Source organism: Pseudochaenichthys georgianus, chromosome 12 (assembly GCF_902827115.2).
Source record: "Pseudochaenichthys georgianus chromosome 12, fPseGeo1.2, whole genome shotgun sequence".
NCBI classification, from domain to species: domain Eukaryota; kingdom Metazoa; phylum Chordata; class Actinopteri; order Perciformes; family Channichthyidae; genus Pseudochaenichthys; species Pseudochaenichthys georgianus.
In genome coordinates, this window is record NC_047514.1 from 1,522,415 (window position 1) to 1,544,115 (window position 21,701).

The window sequence follows — 21,701 nt, forward strand, 5'->3', positions numbered from 1 at the left end:
CTGTAGTGTTTAAGGACTTGTGAGTGGATCAGAAACTGTAAACAGACTTGGACAGTAAAGTTGTTGTTGTCGTCGCAGTTCCAGCCGTTGGTGCGTTTTTTTTTCTTAGCAGAAGAAATACGTCAATATAATAGTTTCTTTCACAACATACAACAAAGGATAGAATAACCAATGTGTGTGGATCCACTAAACATTCTCCCTTCCTTTAAATGTTGGGTAAACTGCATCTCGAACCCCCTCCCATCACACAGGACGACCCCACCCTCACGTGAGCAGCCAGCTGTTCCCAGTAGCAGATCTCCTCCTGAGACTTTGGGATGTGGGTCTCACCTTGGCAGAGTTCTTCAGCTGCAGCATGCTGGGGTCGTCGTGAGATTTGCCTGAAGCGGCCTTGGTGGAGCTGATGAGGTACCCCAGAGCTTTGGCCACGTCTTTCACTGCGTTGATCAGGACCACCTGCAGAGAGACGAGTCAGTAGAAGACGCGTGAAGAAGCAGATGTGTTGGTTTTTATGAAGGCATTTCCTTTAAAGGACTGAACGCTACTGGTCTGTCTCTGTTTGTATTGTGTCTGTCGAATTGACCAAAGACTACAGCTCCTTAAAAGCAGATCAACGGTGTTTGATATATGGTTCAAAACTAAAATTGTGACTTTTAAAAAGTTGCATCCACTTTTACTTTTTAATTATTTGCTTCTTTTAGATTTCTCATCATTTTATACAAACCCTAATCAGTGTTATGCCTCACTTCTTATCCAAGCTGTTGACAGATATTAGGTGCCTGATGATGTCCTTATATATATCTGAATATTTTGGGTATATGTAACGAACAGTAAACTTTGGTGCAAGTCAAATGAATATAACATGAGGTAATATTTAGGCGTCTATAAGTGCTACATCTGACGGATGCAGTGTCTAATTTAAGCAATGAATGACGGCTGTTGGTAGCACCCTGATGTCTTGTGTTGTAGTTGAGATACAAATTAAATTACATATTGCCCTTTTACTCACTTCTTATCAAAGCTGTTCCTGAAGCAGACGAGACGTGCTTTTTGACCGATATCTTCATGCCATCACTATATTGCTTTAGATCGGGGTATTTTGTAATAACAATGGATGTACGGATGTAGAGTCTAATTTAAACAAAGAACGCCAACTGTTGACACACCTATATCTGTGTTATGCTGTTTCCCAAGCAGCCATCTGCTTATTGACTGATCTTTAGTGCCTGGCGATGTCCATATCTTAAGATTTTAGTATTTGTAACGAACAGTAAACTTTGGTGCAAGTCAAATGAATATAACACGAGATAATGAGTGTTTTAGGCGTCTCTATAAGTGCTACATCTGATGGATGCAGTGTCTAATTTAAGCAATGACTGACGGCTGTTGGTAGCACCCTGATGTCATGTGTTGTAGCTGAGATAAAAATGCCTTTAAATATTGCCTTTAAATCATATATGAGTGTTTTAGGCGTCTATAAGTGCTAAATCTAATGGATGTAGAGTCTAATTTAAACAAAGAACGCCAACTGTTGAATGTATCCGTTTGTATTTTCATCAAAATACACAAACCTAAATCTGTGTTATGCCTCACTTCTTATCCAAGCTGTTTCCCAAGCAGCCATCTGCTTATTGACTGATCTTTAGTGCCTAGTTATGTCCTATAATATATATAATATGTGTTTGTATTGATACCTGTTGTTTAAGAGTCAACCAAACTTACCGGAGACGTATTTTTTCCTTATTGCTACCATATCGATTTTTGGATTAGACGGAACTTCACTAATAAAACATGACATGGTTGTGGGTGATTGTGGAGACACACACCTGGGTCTCTGGGTCTTCAGATCCCAGGCTGGCGGCTCCCAGTTTGACCACATCAGCCAGTTTGGTGATGGTGAAGACGGAGGACTGGGCGGCCTGGGCCAGTCTCTCCTGACTGGCTCCGGCTCCAGACACCAGCAGCTTGGTGTCCTCCACCAGAGCCTTGGCTGTCTTCAGGATGTATTCTCTGCACACAGGAAGTACACATCTATCACTGAGGAGCTTTGGTGGTACACACATGGTGCACATGTTCATGCCAAACAGGAATATATGATATAGCTTCACGGCATACATCAGTTTCAGCTGGGAGAAAGCACAGCCTTGTCGATACAGTAGTTTGCAGCATTAACAGGATCCAGTGCTCAAACACGGCACGGCTGTTTACATAAAGTTAGAAGCTGCGTTCAAACCAATCCATCAACAACGATACATGCATTACTGACAGGAGTAACACCTCGATGTATAAAAAAACATGCACACTGTAGAGAGTGTTTGGATTATTTTGGTGTGCATCCCCTTTTCCTGCTGACTTTACATCGGAAGCACATTTGTTGCATATTTATTTGTTTATTTTCTTTTTGCAAATGATTGGCTACTTATTTCAAAACTATTGGTTTATAATTGTATTTCTATTAGTTAGTTCTGATCTTGAACATATTCACAATCATCATTAAGGCATATTGCAAAGTGAAAATTAATAAGAGAAAGGAGGAAATACATAAATAATATATATATATATATATGTATATTATGTTTTGGAGTAAACAATGTACTGGTGATAGACCATGTGCATGCATGTGTTCCTATGGCAACACTAAATAGGATCACATGCATAAAATAAACTGACACTGTAATCACCCCCTACCCCTTTTGTTTTTCTCTGTATGTAAGCATTGTCCTTGAATTAATAAAGTATATCTCATTCTATCTTTTCTTTACTGTTCGTCTTATTACATTTACAATAACATCGAAATTATAATAAAAGGAAAACATTTTAAAGAACCTCAATGGCTGCTGGTATTTGGATATAAGGATAAAACACTGATATGTTTACAAAGGGAGTCCTGACTGGGGGGGGGGGTCTGTACCTGTGGTCGGCGAAGGTCTCGGCGTTCTCTCGGTTCAGCGTTCCTGCGGTGGCGAACATGATGGTGGTGTCGAGGTCGGCGATGATCCCCGACACGGCGCTGGCGGCGGTGATGCAGGCCTGGGTGCCACGGTTACCGGCCTGCAGGGACGCCAACACATGGGACACCTGCAACCAGAAGACCGATCAGTCATCAGTGTTTCGACAAGGCAGAAGTCATTTCGAAGTGGAAAGCAAAATATATGCATACAAATGAGACAATGGTCTGTACTGATTGTATGCACAAAGAGAAAAAAGAATTACAAAAAACAAACAATAACAACAACTAAAGTGATCCCCTACATTCACTGCCAGTGAGCCTCACACACCTGATTTCTCACACACACAATTATTTACCAGGAACATTGTTAAATTAATATATATGCATGTAATACATATACATATATATACATATACACATACATGCATCAAATACCTAAAATCATTCACGTCTACTGTATACATACACACATATTAGGGATGCACGATATTGGGTTTTTGAAACCGATACCGATACCGATAACTTCCTGCTTCTCAAGACCGATACCGATAACTTCCTGCTTCTCAAGACCGATACCGATAACTTCCTGCTTCTCAAGACCGATACCGATAACTTCCTGCTTCTCAAGACCGATACCGATAACCGATAATAATATAATATATATATATTAAATGTACCTGTAGTTTTTGCACACCTGGTGGTAAAAAAAGACTAGTAGTGAGCAAATGACATGAGCATTACTACTATGAACAAAACTAACCCTGGGGTCGTCTCTGGCAAACTTCTTGCCTTTTCCAAAAGCCTCGTCGATAGGTAAAAGCCCCGGTGCCTTTGCAGCTGGCTTTGGATTCGCCGCTAGTTTAGCAGCGCAGGCGTCTTCGTACGCTTTTAACACACCATCGTAGCGATGGCGATGTTTCAGGTGACTGATCAGGTTGGAAGTATTATAGCTCGTTGCCTTTTTCCCTCCTCGTGGAACTTCTGCATCTGTTAATACAAATAGCAAGCGAACTATCCAACTCTGAAACTTTGAAATAGTCCCATACCACCGACGACATGTTTGTTTACTGTCCTGGCTTCACGGCCGCACGCCATTTACGTCACAGCCAGGCATGAGTTAGGGAGCGCTGGATTTGTGAAAAACTCCCCTCTTCCTAAACCACTAATACCACAGTACTGGCAAAACGGGAGGAACCGAGGGAAAAACAAGCGCCCCTCATCCCAATCCACCCACACCGCAGGATTTTTTCTTTTTTTTACCCAAAAAATATATTGTATATTATCGGGGCTATTAATACTTGTATCGGGTTTATCGGGATGACGTCATAATTCCTAATATCGGACCGATAATTATCGTGCACCACTAACACATATGCTGCATATAAGCTAAACCAATAGCAGACGGTTTTACAGAGTGTGGAATGCATTTTAAAAAAGGTTATCTATGGGATTTTAAAATGTAAAAGAAGGGCTGCGACAGGTTGTGGTCTGACCTTTTCGGAGACTTTGCGGGCGCTTTCGATCAGCTCCTTCTTGGTGAACGAGTCGTTGGGGCTGCACTGCAGAGCTCCGGCTTTAGTGACCAGCCCGGTGCAGCTGAAGCCCAGCTCCCCCACCTGCTTCTTAATGTGGGATCCAATCTGAGGAGACACAAAGACAGGAAATAGGAATGACAACACAAAGACATACTGCTCTGCGTCTCAATTCAATTCAAGGCTCTATTGTGTTATGGCAATTATGGTATTAAAGTTAATACAGTGTAATCCTAATTAAATGCAACTGCTGTGTCCTGGGAAGGGCATGTAAATGTGGGTTTGATAACAGAGGTGTTCGCGAAGGGTTTTATGACACTATAGCAGTGTTTCTCACACTTTTTCATACCGAGGACCACTTAACCAATAAAAAAACACCACCTAACTCCACAAATATCCAAAAACACATAGTTTTTTACAAATCGCCTGAAAATGGTACAAACAAGTGGCAACATGTGTGATGAAGGTGTTTATCTGGGCTATATCATGCAATCGAAAGTGAAACTTAAGCTCGCTCCATTGCGGAGATATTCCCGCGAGAGTGCGAAAAACTTAAATGTATCTATTTATTTCAAATGTGAAATGTTACCAATATACTCACGGACCACTAGGGGGTGCTCACGGACCACCAGTGGTGCGCGGACCAGACTTTGAGAAGCACTGCACTACAGGAAGGACACCCAACTGCTCTTTGTAGGGTTGAGTATCGGTATCGTTCAGTGGCATCGTAAAAAAGTCAACGATATGCAACCCTAGTGGTGATGTTGTTTTTATGAATGCATCTTCTAATGTCTACGATCTTGTATGGCCGTCTAACACGAGGCTCTGAGATGTATTAAAAACCTTAAAACCCTCGCACCAGTATGTGCTCTGGTTGAATGGTCTGAAAGACTAATTAGCATATCCTTTTTTATAAGGCTATTCTTGGTGTTCTTCCACCTCGTCTGCAGATGTCGGAGAAGTACTGGAACTCATTGGCTCTACGCCGAGGACAAATGGAGTCTAAACTGATCTCGGGAAAAGTTTAGTTCTGCACGAAGTGAAACTCAGGAAGCTCAGTCTCTCGAAACAAATCTAAAGTTCTTTTGAATGACAGAGAAGCAGGAATTGTCTGTTATCGTGCTGCTGACTATCTTGGCCACGATTCTGTTGTAAAAGAGATTTTTAATCCCCACAAGACTTCTCCAAGTTAAATGAACGTTAAATAAAAAAACAGGGTACGTGTTTTTATTTACTTCATCATTCTCTGCGGTGACGGCTGCATATTTGGCCTCATCTGCGAGATTTCCAAACTCGTTGGTCAGGTGGTTGGCCAATCCTCCGAGGTCATCGGGGTTGGTGTTAGACTTGGTCACCTGAGGAGAGAAGAGAAACGACAATAGTTGAATAATAACACGGGTGTATTTCACCAGGTAGATCGTAAAACAAATAAGAAATGACACCAGTACAGAAGAACGTCTACACTTCCGGTACGTCCACACAGCAGCTTTTCAGAAATCTTGAAAATCTTGGAGCTGGGCGTGTCTGACAGCTTGGGGATTTTTTGCGAGCAACGCGACCAACAACCAATCACATGAATCTCCCGCCCCCGACATACAAAGCAAAAAACCCCGGGGATTTTATGCGAGCAATATAAATATATATAAACTCCCCAAACAGGCGAAAACCTACCAGTTTCACCCACTGTCTCTGCCACCTCCCTCCATGCTGGTTCCTCCGGTTTGTATCCCGGTAATAGTTCTGGTCGTAAAGAACCGGGTGATTTGCTACCGTAACTTCTCGTTTGGAATATGAGGAAATGAACTGCGGTCTGGTTCTCCCTGCTTACACGCGGTTTGATTGGCTAGCGCTTCTGCTGTCAGATTTGCGTAAACGTGTTTGATTGGCTGGCGCTTCCAGCTCAGCTTCAAAAGTTGAACATTGCTCAACTTTTGAATCCTGGAAATCCTGGAAATCTTCGCTTCGCTCCCCCACAATGCAGTTCGGCGAAAAGCGAGGCAAAGTGACGTCATCCCCATTCAAAGTCAATGGGCAGAGAAGCGGTGGAAGATTCGTCTAAAGCTGCTGTGTGGACGTACCGTTCTTCTATTGCAGACTCAGAAGGCACCTTGGCTAATGATTTGTTCTTTGTGAAATAAAAAATATCTCACTTCTGATTGAAGCACTTAGCATGGTGTGGCTAATTGAAAGCTAACCCTTTTTACATATTTTAATTATGTTCCACGTTTGTTATTGTGATTTTTTGTTGTCATACTCTGTAAAGCACTTTGGGCTGCGTCAAGCATGAAAGGCGCTATATAAATAAAGTGTATTATCATTATGATTCCTCACCATCTCCTGCACGGTGACCGCGATGGCCTTGGCAGTCTTCACCATGGTGGTCTGGTAGTCCACGAAGGTGCCTTCGGGCTCCATGTCAGGGGAGTCTTGCATTTTGTTGATGGAGTCGGTGATGGAGTCCACCATCCCCCCCACGGCCCCCGCTGCACTGGCAGCCTCCGCCAGCGTGGCCCCCAGGTCGTCCACCGCCTCCTTCATCATCTGCACCGACTCCTCCAGGGCCTCCTGCATGTGAGCCGCCTGCAGACACACAAACACAAGATGGAGTCACTGTTGGGAAAATACTGAATGTCCTCTTCCAGTATCAGAGTCCCCATGGTAACAAAGGTATCAACTGTAGCTGTGAACATGACAGGATGCGTGATGACCTAGAAGAGCATGAGGACTGTTTGAGGCAGATGATAGCTATGTGATGAACATGATGATTCAGCCTCTATGGAGAGAGACATCAAGCATGCTCATTTCTGACGTGGAGCTAATCTGAAGTAAACATTGAATACTGCTTTCTGTTCCTCCATCTTGTGACTGTGTGACTCCCTCTCTTGGATATCAGCATGTGAAGGACACTGCTCAGGAACTAGCTGATGCTCTGTATGTGATGACTACTTCCATTCTGTAGAGGATCACAGATACATGGATCCTGAGATTCAAGCTCAAGCCGGTGACGAGTGATTCGTAACATTTTTAAGTATTCAGAAAAAGTCCGAAATTTTGAGAAAAAGTCCGAATTTTGTGATTTTTACAAAAAGTCAGAATTTTTACAAAAAATCAGATTAAAAAAAATCGGAATTTTGAGATTTTCGAGAAAAAGTCAGAATTTTGAGAAAAAGTCAGAATTTTTCAAACGTGGAGAATTTACAGAATTTTGAGAACTTTGAGAAAAAGTCAGAATTTTAAGAAAAAGTCAGAATTTTAAGAAAAAGTCAGAATGTTGAGAAAAGTCAGAATGTTGAGATTTTAAGAAAAAGTCAGAATGTTCAGATTTTAAGAAAAAGTCAGATTTTAAGAAAAAGTCAGAATGTTGAGAAAAAGTCAGAATTTTTCAAACGTGGAGAATTTACAGAATTTTGAGAACTTTGAGAAAAAGTCAGAATTTTAAGAAAAAGTCAGAATTTTAAGAAAAAGTCAGAATGTTGAGAAAAGTCAGAATGTTGAGATTTTAAGAAAAAGTCAGAATGTTCAGATTTTAAGAAAAAGTCAGATTTTAAGAAAAAGTCAGAATGTTGAGAAAAAGTCAGAATTTTGAGAACTTTGAGAAAAAGTCAGAATGTTGAGAAAAAGTCAGAATGTTGAGAAAAAGTCAGAATGTTGAGATTTTAAGAAAAAGTCAGAATGTTCAGATTTTAAGAAAAAGTCAGAATTGTAAGAAAAAGTCAGAATGTTGAGAAAAAGTCAGAATTTTGAGAACTTTGAGAAAAAGTCAGAATTTTGAGATTTTAAGAAACAAACCCAGTATTCTGTACATATTTTTCACACAACAAATCCTGTCTGTCAGTACCTTGGGGTTTCCTCCAGCCTCCTTCGCCGTGTACAGCATCTGCAGGGCGGACTCAGTCAGGGTCTTGGTCTGGTCCAACACGGCCATCTGCTGCTGGCTGCTGACGATCTTAGAGGCCGTGCCAATGGCGGCCATGATCAGGGGCTCAAAGTAGCTGACCATCTGAGACACCTGAAGGCAACACCATACAAGATTAGTTTCAGTTTGCGTGTACAGACAGAGAGATCGAAATACTGTTTCCCAAATCCCGAATACAAATATGTATATCCTATATATACACAATCAACCGACACATTTACACATATGCACACATTAAGATAAAAACACAACAATCAATATATACAAAATAACAGTCACTTCAATATCTTTGGGAATGTACATTACTGCAAGATTGTCCATAGCAGCGTAAAAAAGAGTCAAGTACATTTTTGAGGTACTTGTACTTTCAGTTTCTGCTATTTTATACTTCTACTACATTTTGGAAGCCAATATTGTTGTTTTACTCCCTTACGTTAATTCAACAGCTTTAGGTACAACTTACTTTTTAGTTTATTAAATACATGTTGACATATACCTCTACCAGCTGTGATGAAAACATTTATGTATCAATAATCATAATCCAGTTATTGAATATATACGTTTCTGAAATGTATATATTACATTACCCATAACGAGTAGTTTATTTTTGGTACTTTAAGTATATTTGGATGTTGAATCTTTTGTACTTTTCCTAAAGATTTTGAATGCAGCACTTTTACTTGTAACAGAGTACTTTTACAATTTAGTATTGCTACTTTTACTTAAAATCTGCGTACTTCTTCCACCACTGCTTAAGCATGTTAAATCCAGTCAGTGTTCAGTTGGTCCGCATCAAATGTTTTTGAATTGTTGTGTAATTGAATTTTTCTTTTAGTTTAAAGCAAAGACATACACAATATACAGTAGGTACCCGAAACCTTTACATAAAAACACAAACATCTGGGTATTACATTGACAATTCCTGAGAATAGTTAAAGCTGCCAGTCGACAGCATCGTAGGCGTAAACAAAAAGGCCAAGGGTAGAATCAAATGTTTTACCTTGTGTCCCAGCTGAGAGGCTTCAGATCGAGCGGCCACGCCCACAGGATCGATCAGATTGCTGATCTCATGGACAGAGGCAGCCATCTGCTCATGGAGAGCCTGCAACACACGCACACGTGCACATACACACACACACACACACACACACACACACACCAATCATCAATAGGCGTTTTAACTCAAACACACATTATCCTCATTCTCCACGGTTATCATGACAGTTATGATAGATGTCAGGCACACTGCACAAAGTTTTCCTCTATCATTTCATCGCCCTAATTCATTTCATAGATTGTGTGTGTGTGTGTGTGTGTGCGTGTGTGTGTGTGTGTGTGTGTGTGTGTGTGTGTGTGTGTGTGTGTGTGCGTGTGTGCGTGTGTACCTCCATGGAGATGTCCTCTCGGGGGGTGAGCTGCTGGCTGATGGCTGCCAGAGACGCCTGGTCCACCTCTCGGATGCAGCCGTTCAGAACCTCAATAGAATCGTCGCACTCTCTCTGTCCAGGAGCCTTCTCTCTGCACCACACACACACACACACACACACACACACACACACACACACACACACACACACACACACACACACACACACACACACACACACACACACACACACACACACACACACACACACACACACACACACACACACACACACACACACACACACACACACACACACACACACACACACACACACGGAGAGTGTGTACAGTGATAATAATAATAATACATTACATTTGTATAGCGCTTTTCCCAGTGCTCAAAGACGCTTTACACAAAATCAGAAACAGCAAAAATAAAACAGTAGCCCTAATCCAAGTGCTCTAGTATTCACTCTTTCTGAAAGCGAGTGAATAAGTGAGTTTTGAGAGATCTTTGAAGAGAGTGTGTATAGGGAGAAGTGGCTGTAATAAGCCAGTAATAAAGCACAGGGGCATGCTGGGACTCTGATAGCTAAGTAGAGGAACAAATCACAAGACCCTCAGAGTGGCGGCTTACCTCATGTTGGTGATGAGCTTCTTGATGGAGTCAGACACGGTCCTGGAGTGTCCTGCCAGCACGGACCACTTGGGGGGGTCTTTGGGGTTCACAGCCAGATAGCGGGCCGTCTGGATGAGGCCGGTCGAGCTCTCCAGCATCGTCTTCGCCGCCACAACGATGGGCTCCATGGCTGCGTGACCCTGAGGAACGTAGGTGGAAATCAGGATGAAAATCAAATCACATCCAACTTTATTTATAGACACATGTGACTATTTTTTTCTTATTTCTGATGTTATGATAGTGTTCTTAAAATAGTTCACTATCTGTGTTTTTACATTTTTTTTTACTTTTATGTACACACCACGACACCAAGTCAAAGTCCTCGTACGTGTCAACCTACCTGGTGATAAACCTGATTCTGATTCTGAACACTAAGTGCTTCACAAACCAAAAACATGAACAACACTAGCCCCCGTTCCCAGGTAATAACACACAGCTTGAATTCAACAAGAAGAATACATGAATAAAATAAGAATAATTACATTTTGATTCAATTATTAAGAGGTGGGTTAAAAGGTGGGTCTTGAGTTGGTTGTCTTAATTGTATGCCATTGTCTTATGTATGCCTTGTATCCATATATGTTGTTAAAATGCAAGTAAAACTGGAACTGCGACCCGACCACGGATAAGCGGGAGAAGATGGATGGATAAAACAACATTTGAAAGAGAAGTACCTCTGGGCTGATCTGAGCAGGAATGCTGGCGAACTCTGGGTTGGATGCGAAGGCGGTCAGGTTGTCCACGGCTTCGATCAGCGGGCCGGTGGCAGCCTTACACTTCTCTCTGTTCTCCTGGTTGAACGCTCCGTCCAAAGCCTGCACAGGGGGGATTTGATGTTGATTGTGCAGAGTTGATTTCCTAATTATCAAACCGTTGTCTGTCCCTCAGGTGTCGAGCCATTCTAACATTGGATTCGGGAGCTGTGACGGACAATTGAGCCTGAGGTGTACTGGTTGTTTCAAAGTTAAAGGTTCTGACAGAATTGAATGTTCTGCTTCGGACAATTTACTTCACTTTAAAAAAAAATATGACAATTTCTGTTTGGACAGGTAAGGCACGTTTATTTATATAGCACCGGTGTATGGAGGTGTTACCGTAGTTACATGCCACAGTTGGTGCTTGTGTGTGTGTGGGGAGTTATGGATCTTGTTTCTCTTTTTAATCATCCATAAGTTCTAATGACCAGAACAGAAAGGATACCATGAAGGCTTACGAGGTCAGAGCATCAGCCGTTTAGGAAAATGCTGTTAGGATTTGTCTGTGTTTGTATTTTTCGTGTATCTTTGGGTTTCCTATTTTATTTTGTAAAGTGTTCACCCCCGTTTCCTGCCTGTTTGCTTTCTGTCGGTTTCCCTCTCTGATTACCCGTTCACCTGGTACCTATGTGTGTTCTCCTCCCTCCTCACCTGTCTCGTGTTTATGTGATTAGTCCTGGGTGTATTTAAGTTCTGGGTTTTCTGTCTCTCTTTGTCGGGTTGTCTTGTGATTTGGCTTGTCCTCGGTGAGTGTTCTGTCTGTGTATATATAGCCTTGAAATAAAGGAATTATTTTGACTTTAATCTGCATTTGGGTCCTACTTGCTTCACACACCGTAACAAATGCAGCGCTAAGAAATGCAAAACTGACTATTTTGTATGTATCACACAGAATTTAATTGGCCACGATTTGTACGAGACTAATACTACAAACCTTGATGGACTTGACGAGGTTGGCGGTGGTGTTGGCCACCTCTTTGGCTGACTGGACGAACTGCCTCTTGGCGACGGGGTTGGGGGTCTTTGAGGAGGCCAGGCGGCAGGCGTTACACAGGGCGGACGTGTGTTTGGCCACGATGGTCGCCGCAGAGAGAACCTGGACAGAAAGACGTTCATGTTATTATCTTACAGTGTCAGGTTCTACGGCTTCATGAGGACGATCAGGTGCTCTCGGTGTACCTGTGACTGTGTGCAGGAGGGGTCCACCAGGTTCTGGCAGGCCATCTGAATGGACTGGTTAGCCCGGGCGAACTGGGACGGATCCACCAGACCCTTCTGACCCGCTGAGCTGTTGGGGTCCGACACCCCCACCAGGTAGGCAGCCTAAGGACATCAACGTATTGCGCTTAGTGGCAAATTATCATATAATCATGATGTAGAAGAGACATGGAGAAGAGGGGACACATGTTGATGTAGAAGAGACATGGAGAAGAGGGGACACATGTTGATGTAGAAGAGACATGAAGAAGAGGGGACACATGTTGATGTAGAGGAGACATGAAGAAGAGGGGACACATGTTGATGTAGAAGAGACATGGAGAAGAGGGGACACATGATGATGTAGAAGAGACGTGAAGAAGAGGGGACACATGTTGATGTAGAAGAGACAGGAAGAAGAGGGGACACATGTTGATGTAGAAGAGACATGAAGAAGAGGGGACACATGTTGATTTAGAAGAGACATGAAGAAGAGGGGACACATGTTGATGTAGAAGAGACATGAAGAAGAGGGGACACATGTTGATGTAGAAGAGACATGGAGAAGAGGGGACACATGATGATGTAGAAGAGACGTGAAGAAGAGGGGACACGTGTTGATGTAGAAGAGACATGAAGAAGAGGGGACACATGTTGATGTAGAAGAGACGTGAAGAAGAGGGGATACGTGTTGATGTAGAAGAGACATGAAGAAGAGGGGACACATGTTGATGTAGAAGAGACATGAAGAAGAGGGGACACATGTTGATGTAGAAGAGACATGAAGAAGAGGGGACACATGTTGATGTAGAAGAGACATGAAGAAGAGGGGACACGTGTTGATGTAGAAGAGACACGGAGAAGAGGATTTTGCACAATAGGTGACTTTAAGATAACAACAAAACCCAACTCCCCCCCAGCCTCTCAGAGCTGTACCTGAGCTGCTGCCTCCGTCAGACCACACAGAGCTTTGGAGCCCCCGCTGACCGAGTCTCCGAACTCTGGCAGGTTGGAGTTCTTGGCATGGTGGGAAATACCAGCCATCGACTCCCCGAGGACCTGTCGACCACACATAGCCATGACATAGGATTAAAATAAAACAAACTTTATTTATATCCTCCTGGGAACGGAGGAAAAACACAATGACATATACACACACATACAAATGTAAAAACGTTTTGTTCAACGAGTATTAAAAGCCAGTGCAAAGAGGTGAGGTGATTTAAAAGCTTGTTATACATGTTATATATTGTTAGTACGATTTGCACAATTTTACTTTTACTTCTTCTAATGTCTATAAAACCTTATATCTTATTATTTTCATATTTTATTTAAGCCATACTGAAATGGAGCGATGAAACCAACCTTAGAGTTCTCCATGACGCTGTCGATGCAGTCGAAGTAGGACAGATCGTTGACGGCCTCTGTCGGGTTCTCCAGCATCCCCCTCACAGACTGCACGCACGCACACGCACGCACACACACACACACACACAAATTAACAATGTTAAAGGTTACGACAGGATTGCATATTGCTCACGTCGAGAAATTCACATCTGAGGGCCCGTGTCCACATACTGTAGCGCCGGCGTCTTCTTTCAATCGATTCTAATCAGAACAGAGCGCGTCTCGCCTCATGCGGCTTAATATACAAAAAACGATGCAACCAGCGTCTTTTTTCCGAGCGCTTGGAGCGTAAAGTATTTCAGCGTTTCAGAAAAAGTGGTGGGGAAGCTTGTGCTGGACCGCTGGACCTTGTTTTCAGACGGAAATTATAATAACAAAGATCGGCCGGGTAAACATTAATGTTGCTGATATTGAGTGTGTGACTTTTATCATCCTCCTACTTCGCTATGCGGTGGTCAGACTGAGCGCTGAAGCTCAATCAGACAGAGTGGGAGAGTTCTGGTTTGTAGTAATAAAACAATGTCAACGAAAGATGTAATAGCACCTACAGATAACTGTAACCAAGGGGGTGAGGCTAGGCTGTGATATGTTGTTGAGGTAATTGTTTTCTGGCGCCTTACTCCCATAACAAAGCGCTATATGGACACAGGCTCTAACACTGCAATAGTACAGCTCACACAGTAGCTTCTAAAGACGTCACACACAGCTGAGAGCAGTCCCAATGAGGGGCCAGCACACAGGTTCAGGGTCGAGGGTGTGTCGGGAGAGTAGAACCCAGAAAGAAGAGAAAATATTCTGTTGTTACCTCCAGCTCTCGGAGAGCGTTGTCGCACTCCTTCTGACCCGGAGCCTGCTGGGTGCACATGGTGATGAGCTGGTTGATGCTGTCTGTCACTGCCCTGCAGACACAGAGACAAAGAGACGTGAGACCGAGAGCAGGGAGGTGTGTGTACAGTAACTGTAAAGGCCGGCCCCCCCACTGACACATCATCTCTATGCATTACATGAATGTACCGAATGTACACAATATCTGTTTTTGTTTTTTTATTACTGCCGAATTTTATTCCATATTTTATTCCATTCTATTTCTATGTAAATACTGCTATATTTTACTATATTTTTTTATTATTCTTAATATTTTTTAATGTTATTATAGTTTTCTTAAAATAGTTCTCTATCTGTGTTTTTAATTTTTGTTTTACTTTTAAGTATGCACCATGACATCAAGTCAAATTCCTCGAACGTGTCAACCTACCTGGTGATAAACCTGATTCTGAACATATACAGTATATGAAAGGCAGAGAGATACAAGATTATCTAAAGCCATTTTAAAGAATTTCTGTCTAACTTATAGTATTCTAAATAAGACTGCATGTTTGTTGAAGGGGCAGTGTGTGTGTGTGTGTGTGTGTGTGTGTGTGTGTGTGTGTGTGTGTGTGTGTGTGTGTGTGTGTGTGTGTGTGTGTGTGTTACCGAGCGGCGGCTGCCAGCTGGTTCTTCAGGTTGGGGGAGCTGGGGTCCGTGGACAGGGCTTTGGCCGACAGCAGCAGCTTGCTGGAGGACATGGAGATGGTCTTCAGGTTGGACACCACCTGGGTCTGGTCCTCTTTAGACTGCAGGAGGAAAGGACGTACGGATATCATACAACTGTGTCCTGAAATTAAACTATTTATTTTGACTTAATTTTATTTTGACTTAATTTTACTTTGACGATTCTGCGACCACATATACTAGAAACAGCTAATTCATCCATACATTTGTTAATTAGCTAAATAGAGAGAACTTGACCTTTATTTCAAGTACATATATATGGCCAAATTGTGTCGCAAATGTATCATGAATTAGTTTCATGACCCATATTATAATATGTAGTTTTTCTCTGATGTATTCTGCTTTGAAGTTGTTGAGAATTACTCAGCTGTCATCTTATGGAATACTTCAGAGGCCTCCCACAGTGGATTTAAAGAGGAAGTTAGCAGCAGGAAGTCCTCATGCTGAAACCTTTTGGGCCCGTTTCCCCTCTGGCCACAGGCAGCATCACTTCCTGTAAGTATTCTGTCGTTATGCTGACCTGGGATGTTCCCGCCATGTCGACACCAGCATCCAGGAAGTTGCTGAAGTCCTGTCCGAACTTGCTAGTGGCGCGGGAGAGGTCCTGCGTGGTCCCTCTGGAGGCCTGCACCACCTCGTTGGCAGACTGGTTCAGACCGGCCGCCACCTGGTTGAGCTGACCCTGAACCTCCTGGAAGCTTCTGCCGCTGGACGGGAACTAAGGAGAGAGAGAGAGGAGAACATGAGAGACACAAAGGGACAAGAGGTCGCTCTACAGTAGCACTAACATCTGGGAAACTCACAATTTTAATGCACGTTTTTTAGTCAGACTGGTTTGTTGTCATTCATGTGAATGCGGTTTTTGGGTAAAGAATACAGCGGAAATAATAAGGAAAACAAAGTATGTGTGACGGAGATATATCGTAAAAACCGAGAAACCGGCAAAGAGAGGTTTAGATGAAGTTTTCAAATCCCTTTTTGCAAAGACTGAAAGAAGTGTGATGACATTTGAATGGATTTGGGCAGCTTTAAAGATAATATCCCATACTGCTAGTGGTCCCATTAGCAGAACTGCACCCATATTTAAGTATTTGTTATTTGGGACCCCACCTACAGTTTTGTTATTTATTTTTAAACAACAGTCTTTGGGCCCTGGTCGCCTCACAGAGAGGATCTTCACTTGGAAAGCCACACACCTCAGTGAGAAGAAGCACTCATCTCACCACTGTTAACACATTGTTAGTGATTCAATCTGTATTACTCACAGAGCTGGACAGGAGAGCCTTGCTGGCTTCGCCCACAGTTCGGATAGCGTTGTCCACATCCCTCTGGCCAGGAAGGCAGTTCACACACCTGTTCAGGGCCTGAGACACGGCCTTAGCCACCTACACACACAAACACACACACATTTTGGATTTTAGATAATAATCAGAACTTTAAAAACAGAAATCAATCCAACTTTGGGAAGTCGGCCAAAGCTTGTTTTCTTACACCCCTTAAAATCCAGAAAGCTTTAGGAATATGAGCTCTCAGGGATTAAACACACTCTCTCTCTCCCTCCCTGGGTCTCACCTGGGCGAGTCGCTGCTGACTCTCTGGGTCTCCGGGCTTGGCGATGGCCCTCTTGGTCTCTTCGATCAGATTGGCTGATTTGTCCATGACGTCTCCGGCGCAGTCCAGAATGGCGTTGCGTGCCGCCGGGTCGTCGGTGGTGGCGGCGACGGCTCGGGCCCCCGAGGCCAAAGACTTCAGGGCCTGGGCCACATCTCTGGCTGCCATGCCTGGGTGAAGGAATTACCATGAGCTTTAAATTCAATCACATTAAAACAACACGGCTCTGCCTCAAAAAGCTTATTGCAGCTAATTATTATCAGCTGATTATTACTATATCAAGCAAACAGGCAAGTTGTGTGATTGGCTGTTGGCTCATTGAAATAGAGCAGAAATTAGAACAGCCAATCACAAGACTGCACTGTTTGTCGTGGTGACAGAAAAATAATGGTATAATGTTTGGCTTTACAAAATAAAATGAACATTTCGTAAAATAAAAAATGACTTAATTAACAATTTTGTAATAATTAGCTTACTTCCAAACCTGTATTCAAATATAAATACATGATAAAGTTATTCAGTGTATTTTGTCTGTATTTAAACATATGATGATTTTTCAAAATGTCATATTTATGTCACTTTGGGTGTCTTTATGATCTTTACAAGTCCATTTAAGTTGTCTATTTTACAAATAAAATGTACCGTTTCTTAATTTCTAAGTTTATGTAGCAGTAGTTTGTAGGCTTTCTTTCATATATTAATATTTGCGGTAAACATGAGTGTCTCTTTTTGATGACCCACCAGTGTAGTTCTCGTTGCCCTGCGTGGCCTCGCTCAGCAGCTGGGCCATGGCTGAGCTCACTGCCTTAGTGCTGCTACCCAGATCCTGAGAGGACTTCTCCAGCTGAGACACAGAGAGGACACACACTGTCAGCCATACTGTTCATAATATCAGTGTGTATGAGTGTGTGTGTGTGTGTGTGTGTGTGTGTCTCACCGTCTCTCCTGGCAGTGGTTTCAGTATCCCCGCCTTAGCTGAAGCCTTGGCCTCCTGGATTTCCTTCTCCAGACCTCGTACAGTGGACAGAGCGTTTTCTATCTCCAACGGACCGCACGCCTCCTGAGCCTGCATGCACAAAAACACACACATATCAGTGAGGTGTCTGTCTGAGCGACAGGCTTTAAAATAATTTACAGGAGATAAAACTTTTTATATAGAAAACTTGTTTTGTAGAAAAGCTCAAAATTGTTAAAAAATAAAATCTCATGCCATATGAAGAGGTGTCATTTACTCAGGCTTCAAGGGGCCATTTCTGAGAAACGTTTTCCCATTGAAGAGCTTGCTAAAACTGACTTGGATTTTTGGATAATAATACAAAAAAAATGTTTCCTACATGAGGCCCATCATTTACTTAAAACATACAGTAGCACTGCCTACCAATTCATATCAGGAATATTTTGTGTTTTGTGCAACATTCAATTGAAATGAGGCCTGAAGAACTTGTTTTGTAGTAGAACTGAGATTAATTTATACAACTTGTCATTGTGTAAATCTAAAAGCATGTTAGTGAATGTTGGGGTGAGTCCCCATAATTAAGACAATGCACTAAAGTTGTGCAGTACCTTCTGTGAGGTGGTCCGGAGCTCAGCCAGAGCACTGGCCAGGTTCTTAGCACACTGACTGAGCTGCATGGCTGAAGCCTGGTCTCCGATGGTGGGGACTGTGGCCTTGGAGGCTGTCACCATCCTAGCACCAGGCTGGTGGAGAGGGAGACACAAAGTATTAGCATGTTTCAAACCAAGAGTTCTGGAGGGACAAAAGGACCAATCACATAACCCAAATAACCATAAAACCAGGAAGAGGCACCGCACAGAGTGGCAGCCTGTTTTATTTTATTTATTTATTTTATTTATCCTTTATTTATCTGTTACAGTCCTGTTACAGAAGCTCCTACTCATCACTGAGTACTCCTTATATTTAATTTATTTTAATGTACTTTTGCTCTATTTATTGTATACTTTCTTTTTAAGTTATATTTTTAACTTATTTTTAATTATAATCTTTTTTTTTAATCTTTAATATTTGTTGTATGCATGCTACTTAGGTAACATTAAGTTGTCTTTGGCTCTTTTCTGCTCTAACAATGTACATTTCCCCTCTGATTCTGATTCTAAAGACACATCTGTGTGTAGCTACATGTATCACAGCTGTACCACTATAACTGAACTGTTCTGTTAGATGTCAGTTACTGTTCTCCCGTAGACTGCTGTACTTTATTTGTGAAATCTAGCGTTTTGTCCCGTGTTCACTGAGTGAAATCAGCTGCTTGTGTGTCAGTCACCTGCAGGAAGTTCTGGCTGGCACTGATGAGGGCCAGCTGAGCACTCGGGCTGTCGGGCTGAGACTGGCTGCCCCGGACCCCCTGAACCAGCTGAGGGATCTGCTCTGCCACCGTCTAATAACACACACACAAACCAAACAAACACATTATATTACATTTCACTTAGTGGACGATTTTATACAAAGTGCCTGACAAAGTGCAACTAACCATGAAGATACAGAATCAGAAAAGCAAGAAACATGAGGGTACATTAGCTTGAAAACTTAATTTAAATAACATGTTTTTCAACAGAGCAAGATGCATTGGTGTACAGAGAAAAATGGAGGGGACCCAGCACAGAGCCCTGAGGGACTCCGGTGATGAGTTGACGCATTTTAGAGACAAAAACAGCAACCGAAAGGGAGAGGTCCGAATGGTATATTATCATTATATTGTAATACAGTGTAGTACATATACATTAAGACTGTTAGACCTCAAAACTAGATCACTTTTATCAGTGTTGGACTTAAAATGGTGCAAACAAAGATGCGAGAGGAAAAAAGGCAGAAACCGAGAGAACAGACAAAGGGTAAAAATGAAGAAAAATAGGTGAAACTTTGAGATTTAGCCACTGTGTCTGTAAACCTGATGTATACATTGAGAAGATGTTACCTTGCAAGCCTGGACCAGCTGCTGCTGCGCCGCATGGTTCTTGCTGGAGGAGGCCGCGTGTTGGGCGGCAGCGATGGTTTGAGTGGCCGCAGCTGCTGCCTGTTTGGCTGCATGCTGACAGGAAACACAAAACATACATAAGCTACATTAAAACAGTGTCTCCATATACTGTAACAAACATATTTAAAGTTGTATAGGTGGTTAAATAAGTGGTGGCACTAAATTGTCAGCTAATATCATTAACACTGGGAATGAGCTTCACGTCAGCAAGCCAGGAGAGGTCTAAAAATGTTCCATTGAACTGAGAAAACAAGAAAATTAAGTAAAAAAGGTTGGAGTTTTTGAAACAAGATTGTTCCTTAATTAATGCAGAACAACAATTACAATATTTCTTATTTTCTGTGTAACATATGACCTGATGAGCCATCTTCCTCCAGTCAATCCAATACATCTGTGTTATATGCAAAACTGGATGGTAAATGTCACTCAGTTTGGGCTTTTCTCTTTCTCCTTCTGTTCTACCTCGAGCTTGTTGACCAGGCGTTTCTTGATAGCGTTCTGTGCGGCAGCGTTGGTGGCCATACGCAGACCTTCAGCTGCCTCTCGAAGCTTCTGCTGCTGCTCCTCACTGTCGGGGTTTGCTGCTGCACCCTGGGAAGGAACACATCATTACACATTATTAAAATAACAGACTAAATTCAAAAGAACATTATGGACAATGTCCCTGTGTAACCGATCTTGCTCTTCTAAAGATGTCACTACTCGTGTAAAATGCTTTTATTTATTTTTAATTTACTTTACTATTATTAATTACATTTTTTATAATTATCTTATTTATTTCCTTATTTTAACTTGCAACTGTTTTACTTTATTGGATGGAAAAGTCCTACAGTATGTCAGGATATGTCTTGATTTGTAAAAATTCAAATAAAAAAATAACAGACTCATTCAAATAAAGAGGTTTGTTCATTGTGTTGAACGCAGACTGAATGAAAGAGAAAAGCCAGACCTTCGCAGCCTCCACCATCTTGGCGGTGGCATCAGCCAGCAGCTTAGCGGCGGACAGAAGCTTGCGTGAGTTCTCCAGGTCGGTCTCTCCTTCGGCGTCCATCTTGATGGCGTTGACCAGATCGGAGGTGGCCTGGGCGAGGATACGGGCCTGACGGACCATCTCACCTAGTTACAGAGAGGGGAAGGCTTTGTATTGTCATTCGTACATAGCTAGTGTAGTTATGTCGATGAAAATCTTAGGTCACAGGTTCCTCCAACAGAGCAACACAATAAAACAGATAAAAAGAGAACAAATAGTGCAAGTAAATACAATAAAATGGAATAGAAGTAGGTTTTGTCAAAGAAAAATGATCTCATCAATCAGCAAAATGGACATGTAGGGCTGAAAAATATATCGTTATTATATTGGAATCTTGATATGAGGCTAAGTAACGTGTTTGATTTTGTATGTATTCATATTGTTATACTTCATAAGTGTCGTTTCCTGCATTACAGAAATGTGGTTAATATCTTTAACTTACCAGATTGTCTTTACCCGCTTTATTACTTCCACATCACTGATCTCTTTTTGTCAATATTTTATGAAGGCATCAAGAGTCAATCCTTAAATATTGTTGCAATATTGATAGACATGGTTAAAAATAATTCTTCATATTTGATTTTCTCAATATATCTCATCCTCTAATACAGGGGTGTCAAACTCAAGGCCTGGGGGCCAAATACGGCCCGTGACTTCATTTCATGTGGCCCCACGAGAGCTTGCAAATAATATTGTATGTTTATTATACGGA

At 42.2% G+C, this 21,701-nt stretch overlaps 1 protein-coding gene across 1 annotated transcript in view; it reads right to left on the reverse strand.

The window, feature by feature from the left end:
- The window catches only part of tln1 (talin 1), an 84,565-nt gene that overhangs the window by 21,047 nt on the left and 41,817 nt on the right, over positions 1 to 21,701 (reverse strand). The window contains 27 exon segments of the mRNA XM_034095676.2: positions 331 to 456; positions 1,827 to 2,010; positions 2,912 to 3,078; positions 4,444 to 4,590; positions 5,718 to 5,837; positions 6,814 to 7,062; positions 8,321 to 8,491; positions 9,399 to 9,500; positions 9,784 to 9,916; positions 10,404 to 10,585; positions 11,120 to 11,260; positions 12,135 to 12,296; positions 12,380 to 12,523; positions 13,334 to 13,456; positions 13,763 to 13,852; positions 14,610 to 14,703; positions 15,278 to 15,417; positions 15,876 to 16,073; positions 16,621 to 16,740; positions 16,928 to 17,136; positions 17,708 to 17,810; positions 17,904 to 18,032; positions 18,530 to 18,664; positions 19,249 to 19,362; positions 19,900 to 20,013; positions 20,422 to 20,550; positions 20,909 to 21,075. Of these exon segments, the coding sequence (XP_033951567.1) occupies positions 331 to 456; positions 1,827 to 2,010; positions 2,912 to 3,078; positions 4,444 to 4,590; positions 5,718 to 5,837; positions 6,814 to 7,062; positions 8,321 to 8,491; positions 9,399 to 9,500; positions 9,784 to 9,916; positions 10,404 to 10,585; positions 11,120 to 11,260; positions 12,135 to 12,296; positions 12,380 to 12,523; positions 13,334 to 13,456; positions 13,763 to 13,852; positions 14,610 to 14,703; positions 15,278 to 15,417; positions 15,876 to 16,073; positions 16,621 to 16,740; positions 16,928 to 17,136; positions 17,708 to 17,810; positions 17,904 to 18,032; positions 18,530 to 18,664; positions 19,249 to 19,362; positions 19,900 to 20,013; positions 20,422 to 20,550; positions 20,909 to 21,075 (3,893 nt within the window).